The sequence below is a fragment of the Gopherus flavomarginatus genome, chromosome 7 (assembly GCF_025201925.1).
Source record: "Gopherus flavomarginatus isolate rGopFla2 chromosome 7, rGopFla2.mat.asm, whole genome shotgun sequence".
Lineage (NCBI taxonomy): Eukaryota > Metazoa > Chordata > Testudines > Testudinidae > Gopherus > Gopherus flavomarginatus.
In genome coordinates, this window is record NC_066623.1 from 74,749,529 (window position 1) to 74,760,137 (window position 10,609).

The window sequence follows — 10,609 nt, forward strand, 5'->3', positions numbered from 1 at the left end:
GATGCCTCTTTGCATACCTTAGGCTTCCACCTTTGCCAGTTGCTGGTCTAACCTCTGAATCTAACGCAGTAGCCAGTGTATATTTTTTCTAATATACCAAAATTATAGATCTCACCCTGCAAGGTGCTGAGAACTTTTACCTCCTAATGGGAAATGACAGGATTGGATTCTATAAGATTTCATAAAAGGATTATCAGTTTGCTACAATTAAAGCCATTTTTGAACTGAACATATTAGAGACATGCAGTTTTTGCACTTATATCATTCAGAAATGTTTGAAGTAATTTTTATATCAGTTTAAAAGATTTAAGCCCCAGTTCAGCAAGGTAGTTTAAATCGGTGCATCACTGTAAACCTTTAAGTGTTGATTTTGTTGGGACACCTCACATGCTTAGACTTATGCTAATATTTAGGACTTTGCTGAATCAAGACATTTTTGCTTTGTGGTAAAATTTTGTGAGCCAGGTTCAACTGACTATTTTTGATGTTTGATTTACAGTGTAATCCCCAGAAAAATGGTGGTTTACGTGATCCAGCGGCTATGCAACAGATAACCCAAACTGTAGAAATGCATTTCTTTTTTGTTGTTAGTTGGAAGGAGTTGGTCTACAGCAGCAGTTCTCAAACTGTGGGTCAGGACCCCAAAGTGGGTCACGACCTCATTTTAATGGGGTCACCAGAGCTGGCTTAGGCTTGCCCAAACTGTAGAAATTCATTCCACCGCCTACTCCCCCGGCCAACTACATAAAATCCTCCAACCTTGTGTTGAATTGACCTTTAAAGAAGGCTTCTTGATTTCTTTGGGTGGATACTTTTACATTTACATAAAATTGTTGCCAGCTTATTTTGTAATGGAATCATTGCTATACATTTTACAGTATTGACTTAATTGATTAGTCTGCAATTAACAGATCATAATAACAGTGATTTCCTGTGTTCAATTTCAGTGCTAAGTCCGAAAGCAATAGGCATAGCCATTGCCCGCTATGACTTCTGTGCAAGAGACATGAGAGAACTGTCCTTACTGAAAGGTGATGTGGTAAAAATTTACACAAAGATGAGTGCTAATGGCTGGTGGAGAGGTGAAGTAAATGGAAGGGTAGGTTTTTCTTTTATTTGGCATCATTTTATGCTTATCTCCTTGGTAAGTCTTTTAAATAGAGTCTTCAGACGTAAACCTTTTTCACATATTTTCTCTCACAGTATATCTAACACACCATCAGCTCTGTTTCAGACAATCCAGACAGTATGCTTGATCACCTTTCCCAGAGTCTAAATGAACTAGGGTCATGGATGAGCACTAACTGGCTGATGTCCAGAGTGGATAAGACGGTTTGTTTGGTGGGGGAAATAGCAGAGGTTATAACTCTTAGCAGCAAAACATCAGGGTCTTGTTGGATCCCTGGTTGCTTCTTGGTTTCCAGCTAGCAGCAAAGGCAAGGAGTGCATTTTACTATCTTTCCTTTTGGATGTGCATTTCACCACTGCCTTCCATACCTTTGTCAGCATAAGACTGGATTGCTGCAATAGGATTTACATGAGGTTACACCTGAAAAGCACTCAGAAACTTCAGCTAGTACAAAATGTGGCAAGAGGCTTATGTAGCAGTGATTTTTAGAGGGAGCACGTTACATCTGTGCTTGGAGATTTGTGCAAGTTGCTGGTAGTTCCCAGGTACAATTCAAAGTGTTAGTTTTGTCATAGAAGCCCTAAATGGTTTCCATCTCTACTTTAGGTTGCTACCACTCTGCTCATGTAATACCTCTGCAGTGGAGATAAATGGAGGTACTCAAGGTCATGATTTAAATGGGAAGAGATTAGTGGCAGGGCCAGGGCATGCTGTAAGGCTCATCTGTTTCTCCAGCTTTTGGTAAGGGAGGGCGGATGTGGGTTGGATGGTGGTTGGAAGTGAAAGTTAGTCCTGTGGAATAGGGTGGGGAGAATGCTGGGATTTTGTGTTTTACGTTATTTGAAGGGTTTTTTTATTTTGTACATTTGCCTAGAGCATGAGACAAGCCCATTTTAAAAAAGAAATAAGCATATAGATTGGAAGCAATATAGAAACCTAAACTATTTTTGATAGTCCTGTGTACTGTGTGAAATAAGTTGATGATCTCATTCCAGGTGTTAATGGACAGATAGCCACATCCTAAAGAAAAACATTAGGAACTGGCATTCTGTTTGACAGTCTCAGCAAGATAGGCTTTGGGACTTGAGTTCTCTTCTTTCTCTAGAAATAGTTCATCCAAAACAGGGTACACTGACAGGCAGCATGAAGTAGCCTGCCCTTGTATTGCACTCTGCTATAGATATAGGACTTCACTCTCCAAGGTTAATGGTCTGGTTTCTTTCATGAGCAATACAGTAACTTAATAACAATGCAGTATAAATGAAAAACTTTGGGCTCTGCTCTGCAATTCTTTCTCATTTAAAATGACTCCTGACTCCATTGAGACTTGAGTGCGTGTGAGGACAAGAAAATCAGTTCCTATTTAATTTAGGCAAATAATGGTAATGGGGACTTGTGAGCCTGATGGTAGCTTTGCAGAATACTGAGATGTCCTTCACCTCCAAAAGGGGAAATAGCAGCTGCCTGCTTCTAGTAAAACTCCTTGTTTCTGCTCTTACTCTTCTTCTTCCATGTTTTAGTGCTTTGGAGCACAGTCACAGCTAGTGCGTTAGTTCTGATCTTCCAAAAAGAGTTTTTAATGTCCAGTGCTGCAATCTCCAAATCATGGGATCAATAATTTGCATCACTTGGTTGAGAGGTGTTATTCTAAGTAAGTGCTGTAGTGGCTCAATCACGTTCATCTTTATAATTTTGTGTCCTCTTGTTACTAAACAGAACCATTATAGTTTTGCCTAGGCAGGCCTTTCAAAGAACTGTCCTGTGTCATTAGCATCTTATGTTGTATTTTTCTTCTGCTTTTGCCTTTTTTAGGTGGGCTGGTTTCCATCAACCTATGTTGAAGAAGATGAATGAATTGAACATTTACTTTGCACTGTTGACCAGAAATTTCAGGGACTGTGGAATACAACAATCTGCAAAGCATTATTAGTCTTGTTAAGTATTTCAAAAGCAGCGTTTTCTGTCTGTCCAAACCCTCCAGTCTTGTTGGAATTTCTACAGAAATTTGTGCTGACAGATTAATGGTTTGCCCAGAGCTATGCAAGAAACAGCCTGCCAGTTTGCCATCATCAGGGACCAGTATAAAGCCCAAACCTCACCTTCCCAGAAGATCCTTGCAAAACAGATTTCTTTATGCTGCTTTTCACGCGGTGGTACACAGCGAATGCTACCTATTGGTAAATGTTTAATAAATCTTTTTTTCTAGTAGCTAACATCTGTGATGGTAGAAGGAGGAGATGAAAGCTTATTACTCCTTATCACTGCATACAGAAAAAGGAAAGTTCAGTCATGCCAGTGGGCATGAAGTAAAGTCAGTATTACCTGTCTTGGAACATCAAGCAGTGTTACTTATCACATGACAAACAGTTGTGCACTCATCAAACCATTCTGAGAAAAATAGAAATGTAGTAAACATTAATAGCCTTCTCTTCCAAGGTACATGTGTGGGATGATTATAACTGACTTGAAGTCCTGCCGAAATTTTCAAACAACTTGTTTTTATGATTGCAGTTTTAAAAAGAGACGTGTTACTTACTGTGGTTCTGCTAGAAAAAAATGACTGTAAAAATGAGATTGTGGTGTTCTCTTTTTGTTTTGTTGTGCGCTCCAGAGCTAATTCAGTTTAAAAATAAGCAACTAGGAATCTTAAAGACAAAATGTGTTCTTTATAGCTCATGTATCATCAGTAGTTTAAACATTTTGTAGGTCATGTTCTGCCTATAATGTGGCAAATTTGGCTTTGCAGTAGGAATTTAGTTAACAGTTCGTTTCCTGTGTGAGCAAAAAAGAATCCTGCTCACTGTCCCATAAGTGTATTGGCTCTGCAGGGCTGAAAGAATTAAATAGTAATAAAAATATATTTTTGGAGCAAAGCGAGGAGATTTCACCCTAAATACACTCAGGAACCGATCTACTGGGAAAGAAGGTATCATTTTTAAGGGTAGTACTGCACTTCGTATCTTAAACGACTGGCACCTTTGTATTTTGGTTTTGGAAGCTTTCTACATCAGGTCTCCATGAAGGGCTTTTTCTCTTTCCCTTGCTAGCAAATAGGAGCATGTATCATCCAGTGTATACCTTCTTGGTCATTGGCGCATAGTAAAAGAACCTCTTACAGATTTTTTTTTTCTGTTGCCTGCGCCTTCCTGTTTTTCAGGACACTAACCCTGATTGTTACTTCTCTTCCAGAGTGGCACTGATATTATGGCAATGCAGTGGTATGGACTGTTCCTTCCAAAATGTAATGCATAAGTGTCTATTATCCTTAGAAAAAGAGCCCCCAAGTTAGCGTGAAAACCTGTAACCTTGGTGTCAGGCCTGAGCAAGTGATATCTGTCCTTTGAGTGTCAGAATTTTAATGAAGTTTGAAAGTCCTGGTTCACAGAAGAAAAAGGTGAAACAAGTGTTAGTGGTGATGTTGTACAGGTGTGAATATACAATTGTTAATATTTAGCTAATCTCTTACCTGTAAAATTTGGGCTAAACAAAATGTTCCTGCATATATAAAATTCTGAACTGCATTTTTCCTGTGTGAGACACTCTCCTCCTTCCAGTATAAAACGCAGGAGAATCCATTCCCACAATGTGCACACAGACCAGCAATACAGCCCCTTTGCAACTGCTATCCACCCTATAGATTAAATAATATCCAGTGATCCTCCACAGAATGAGCACATACCCCAACTCCCCTCCCTTGGGCTGCTCCCTCCCTCCCCTGTGGTCCCCACTTTTATGCTGGCCTATTTTTGGCCAGCACAGACATCCCATTCACATTGGGGGGGTTGCAGAGACACACACATGCCTGTGCAGCCATTCCTTCCACACACACTGCATCCTGCAGGCAGCCCCTTTGCAGGGCCAAGTGGTGCAGCAAGCCTCTCAGAAATTCTCCACATATGGGTGAATTTTAACCTTAGGGATGAATCTCTGCCAAAGTAGCATAGTTTCAGGGCGTTTACCTCAAAATTATGTAACTGTGATTGAGTTGAATACATTTGATGGAACTGATTTAGAGCATTTGTAAATGTGTAAATTATTCCTAAAGGATATTTTATAAAGTGATCTGTACAGCAGTTTAGACTTGGGTATGTGTCTGGTTATATTTTGCCATGCATTAGTATTATGTGTTGTGGGCCTGATCCTATACTCCTTAAGTGGACAACACTGGTTCTTTGGCAGCTTTGCCTGTTCTAGGGGTAAAGGAATAGGCTCTAGCTCTGTGAAATGTTTTGTACTTAGCTATTAGCATATAGTTCTTGTATGAGGAGAAGCAGTTTAATTCAATACAGATTAAGAAACACATCTGTTATGTTCAGTAACCTAGGGTTTTTTAACATTATTTTGATAAGTAGACCTGTTACCCTAAATTTGTTGTGTGCTTTTTAGCAACTCAGGGGTCCAGCAATTTACCTTGGAGAAGAATTAAAGTAATACCTAAACACTTTTTCATAGAATTCATACTGTACATCTTTGTTGTCTCTGTTTAATGCCCTGTATGGAATGAGTTAAACGTTACATCTTAAACTATATTTCTAATACCAAAGACTTATGTAACTATTCCAGAGCCGCTCCTTCTCAACATGCTTTCTTTTGCCTGTATGGAGACCTTGCTGTCATGCAATGACGTAGTACAGTACTTTAATTTGTAATATTTTGTATATATGTGAATATAATAAACTGGTTAATTTCTTGTTTAAATTCATGTGTCGGAATTCATACTTGGTAGTGTAAAGGCATGGTCTGGCTCCTGTGTGGCTTTTTAAATAATTGCTGTTACTAGCCAGAATTGTTAATGGTCTGTTTATCAAACCCATACTTGTATAAACCTTGTTTATATGTCAGATTGTGTTGTTGTTATATATAGGTCAGTATATCCTTCCTTCCTTTGAGGATTTCTTCTTAGACTAATGTCCCTTGTGCCATATCCCAAATAGCTTTGTATATGGATGGATGGATACTCAGAATCAGCTAATATATTATTGTTACTTGTTTATTTGTATGTTTTCCTCTATCTAAACCTGCACTGTAATTTCTTGCCTGATCATATACTTTTAAAGGAGATTCCTCTTGTCCATCTTGTTTTATAGATGTGCCCATCCTCCTCCTCTTTCTCCATTCCGTCAGTGCTTAGACACACACGCACGTGCATTCAAGTTAACTTGAGATCAAGTCTGAAAATATGCTGTGTGCGTAATTTCTTGAGCTGCTAAACTATCTTTTTATAATGTACTCTGTTCACATAAAGTTTTGAAAATATAACCCTTTACTTACAAACAGAATAATTACTGTGCCAATTTATTAATGTAGCCAGTTCAGTGATAACACAATTCAAACACGGCTTTACCATGTCACTTCTGCTTTTCAGTAACAAAGCTTTTCTTTGTGGAGCTACTTTTATGATAATCATTAAACTTAATGAGGCATTTACACATCTCTACAGATGGAAGGCATAATTTTCCTGTCATATCATATATATCTAAGAGTCACACCTAACTTGAAAGACACAGAATGCATTTCAATTAAATTCTGCTCTTAACATCTCTTTCTCTCTCTCACACATACATACATACACACACACACTCACATATATATATATATGCAGGTCCCTTTCACTTATATGAGAGAGAAGAAAGGTGTGCCCTCTGCTGAGTAAGAAATTAAGAGAAACTGTTGTAATTGATCTGTAAGGGCTGTTCATGATGGGGTTCTGAATGCCACAGTTTGCTTTGTAGGAATTAGAACTGAACCAGCCACTGAATCTTGATTTGGAGGTTGAAGTTAGATAAATTCCTTCTTCAACATGGAAAATCACTCTCGCCAAGATCAGTCTTTCCTATACCCCAAAACAAGCTCTAAATCTCCTCCAAAGGTAAGGTGAGGTGTGGTGTGGTTCCTAGGGCTTGTTCAGGATATGGGGGCAGGAGAGAGGTGTGCCACTTGGAGGGGAGGTTGCTGGCTTAACATTGTGGGCTTTTTCTTTGTGCAATCATTCTCTGCCTATGTTTGTGGAACACATGCAACCTCAGACTCAAGCTTGGTTTAAGTTCAGTGCAAATGTTTTGCATGTCTCTGGTTTCCATTGATATTGTCACCAATGGTATTTTGCAGTCAAGCTGCAATTGCAGTTTTAATGACTGCAGTAACCCAGGGCTCTTTCACACTCAGCTGCATGTGTTACATTCATACTGCAGCACATTCATGGTTGTGGCTTTGCTGCACACTATGCCCACTCAGAGATTCACATTGATGTTGAACATAGAATTCAGATTCTCCTGCCCTGAAAGCACTGGCTCCTCCCACTTGAGCTAAAGATGAATCACAGCAGGCTAGGGTTTATGACACACAGCTAAGTAGTTCTAATTCTATCTTTTAGAAAGCAGTGATCTGTATCATATGCGTGCATGCACACACACTGTTTTTAGCCAGTTTATTCTGATCCTGTTGAAGGATACTTACTAACAGAAAACAGTATTTTTGGTGATATTGGACAGATGCTATCTGCACACCTTGTGCAAATAACTTTAGCATGAGGGGTGAATTAGATGACTTCTTGAGGTACCTCTAGCCCTACATTTCTCTGATTCTTTGATTGTATCCCAACAGTGCTTTAAAAAACAATGGTGGTGCAAACTGGGTAAGCAAATTCAACAGTGCTTCATCTGCTTACAGCATCGAATCTTAGAATCTGTTTTATTATGAGAACAAATGTTAATCTGTCCTGTAGTACTCCTTGAAAAAGGGCCACAGAATTTTAAACATTTATCTGAATTTCCACTAGTGATCGGTAGCTGGTGGGTCACTTTAACATCACAGCCAAAAGCTTTATGAAGCTATTGATAAAGAATATATATTTTTCACAATATGTTGAAATTTGTAATTCAACAACAGAATATACAAAGAATTAAGCATCAGCATTCCAAATGCGGAAGACTGATTCATTGCATATCTCAGCAACTTTCTTTTCAAGAGCTAGGAGCTATTTGTTTTTATAGCAAATTAGATTTGGGTTTTTAATTTAGTTTCATAATTCCTGATTCACTGTACAGTATGCCACCCATTCATTATAAGGATCTCTGCTGCTTACTCTGAATATATTAGATTTTATTTAGTAAAAGAACCCTCCTGAAATGTTTGAGACATCTGTTTCCTTCGCTTGTTTTGACTACAATTTTAATCTTGTGCTTTTGAAAGCTAGCTATGTAGTTACTTTAAAATGTTGCAGTTTAACCTTCAGTAAATTCCTAGTTAGAACAAATGACAGGTTAGGAGGTGGCAATTTGCTAAAAGCGTTGTTTGCGTCTTTCAAAAATCAGGTTTTGCTAAAATTGCTATGGCAAAATGTAGCTCTAGAGAGGACTGAAATTGTCTGAAAAGAAACAGGGAATCAGGAAACAAGAAGACCAAAGTTGATAGCAGGCCATGTGTGTTGTAATCCTACAGTCTGATGTGTAAAGTTTCACGTTAATACTATTTCTTACCCTGGACAACTTTTTAAAAACTATCATCCAATATATCAGATGCCTGTGCTAGCTTTGCCTTTGAACCAGATATCATTTATTGCAGGGGTGGCCAACCTGAGCCTGAGAATATTGCCAAAGAGCCACAGTAATACATCAGCAGCCCACCATCAGCTCCCCCACTCTGCTCCCAGTGTCTCCCACCCACCGGCAGCCCCGCCAATCAGCAGCTCCCACTCCCTCCCCACACCTCCCGATCAACTATGTCGTGGCGTGCAGGAGGCTCAGAGGGGGGAGTGAGTGCACTGCAGGCTCAGGGGAGGTGGAGGGAAGGGGTGGAATGCGGGCAGGGCCTGTGGCAGAGCCAGGGGTTGAGCAGTGAACACCCCCAGGCACATTGGAAAGTTAGCACCTGTAGCTCCAGCCCCGGAGCCACAAATTAACTTCTGAAGAGCTGCATGTGGCTCCAGAGCCACAGGTTGGCCACCCCTTCTTTAATGCTTCAGCAATCTGAAACCTTCACTAAGGCCTGGTCCACACTACAGCGTTAAATCGATTTAAAGTGTTACATTGCTTTAACGCTGTACCCGTCCACACTACAAGGCACTTTAAATCGATTTTAAGGGCTCCTAAAATCGATTTCTGTACTCCTCCCCAACGAGAGGAGTAACCCTAAAATCGATATTACTATATCGATTTAGGGTTAGTGTGGACGGAAATCGAAGTTATTGGTTTCATTCTTTTACTGAGCTACCCAGAGTGCACCGCTGCGGAAATCGATGGTAGCCTAGGACCATGGACGCACACCACCGAATTAACGTGCCCTAGTGTGGACGCATAAAATCGATTTTATAAAACCAGTTTTATAAAACCGGTTTTAATAATTTCGATTTTATGCTGTAGTGTAGACGTGGCCTAATGCAGATTCTATAATTAACTGGCTTTGGGGAATACTGGGCCTGATCCTAGATGCTTCTGTTTGCTTGTAACCTTTAAGCTGAACCCCCAAGAAAGCTATTTTGAGTGCTTAATTTTTGGAATTGCTCTTTTAAAATCTAGCAAAATCCTATGTTCCAGACGTATTTTCTTTTTTTGTTTTTAATAAAATTTACCAGAAGCACAGACCTCTAGATTTTAAATGGACACATTTTTCCTTTTGGCTGCTTGAAAGCCAGGGAGGTTTTTTTTTTCCTCTTTTCTTTTCTTTGCTGCCTGAGGGGGAATAGGCAAGCAAAGGGTTCAGCCTGCCAAGCCAGGGAGTCCAACAAGCAGTTTATTTTTTTTTTCTTTTCTAGCTTCATGGCAACGAAATAGTTAGGCTAGAGTAGGACAGACTGTGCATGAGGTTGAGGTCAGGCACCAAAACCTTAGAAAAACCAGTCTTCCCAAAGTGGCACGCCACGGAGAAGACAGACCCAGATCAAGCCCAGAAATGAAGGGGGCAGATGGAGGACTGGGGACTTCCCAGGAGGGAAGGGTCAGCCTTCCCCTAACAGATCCTGGTGCCAAGATGGAGGGATGCCCTTAACCCAGACTGAGTTCTGACTGTGGAAGACAGGGATTTCTTCCTACAGATGATGTGCTTGGAAGCGGAGGACAAAAGAGAGGCAAAGCGCATGGAGTTAGAAGAGAAGGAGAGGAGACAGGCGAAGCGCTTGGAGGAGGAAGTGGAAAAAGAGGCACAGCACTTGGAGGCAAAAATGCAAGTGAAGCGCTTGGAGGTGGAGTTAGAGCTGAAGCACTTAGAGCTGGGAAGGTCTAAGCTGACTCCACCAGGTAACCCTAACAGTCCTCCTCCAGGTACCGCTCCCCATTTCAAGAAATTCTCCACATACAAGGTAGGCAATGATACAGAGGCCTTCTTAGAAAATTTTGAAAGGGCCTGCTTTGGGCACAACACCCCTACAAACCAGTATATGGTGGAGCTAAGGCCGCAACTCAGTGGACTCTTAGCAGAGGTGGCAGCTGAAATGCCTAAGGAACACATGAATGAATACAAACTTTTTAAACAAAAGGTCAGAAT

The 10,609-nt window shown here is 40.2% G+C and overlaps 1 protein-coding gene across 4 annotated transcripts in view; it reads left to right on the forward strand.

Moving 5' to 3' along the window:
- The window catches only part of VAV3 (vav guanine nucleotide exchange factor 3), a 254,278-nt gene extending 248,451 nt beyond the window's left edge, over positions 1-5,827 (forward strand). For all 4 annotated transcript variants that reach the window (XM_050962383.1, XM_050962385.1, XM_050962384.1 and 1 more), the window contains 2 exons: positions 948-1,099; positions 2,942-5,827. In XM_050962383.1, the coding sequence (XP_050818340.1) occupies positions 948-1,099; positions 2,942-2,983 (194 nt within the window). In that variant the 3' untranslated portion in view covers positions 2,984-5,827. The remainder of the gene's footprint in view (positions 1-947; positions 1,100-2,941) is intronic.
- The last annotated feature ends 4,782 nt before the right edge of the window (positions 5,828-10,609 follow it).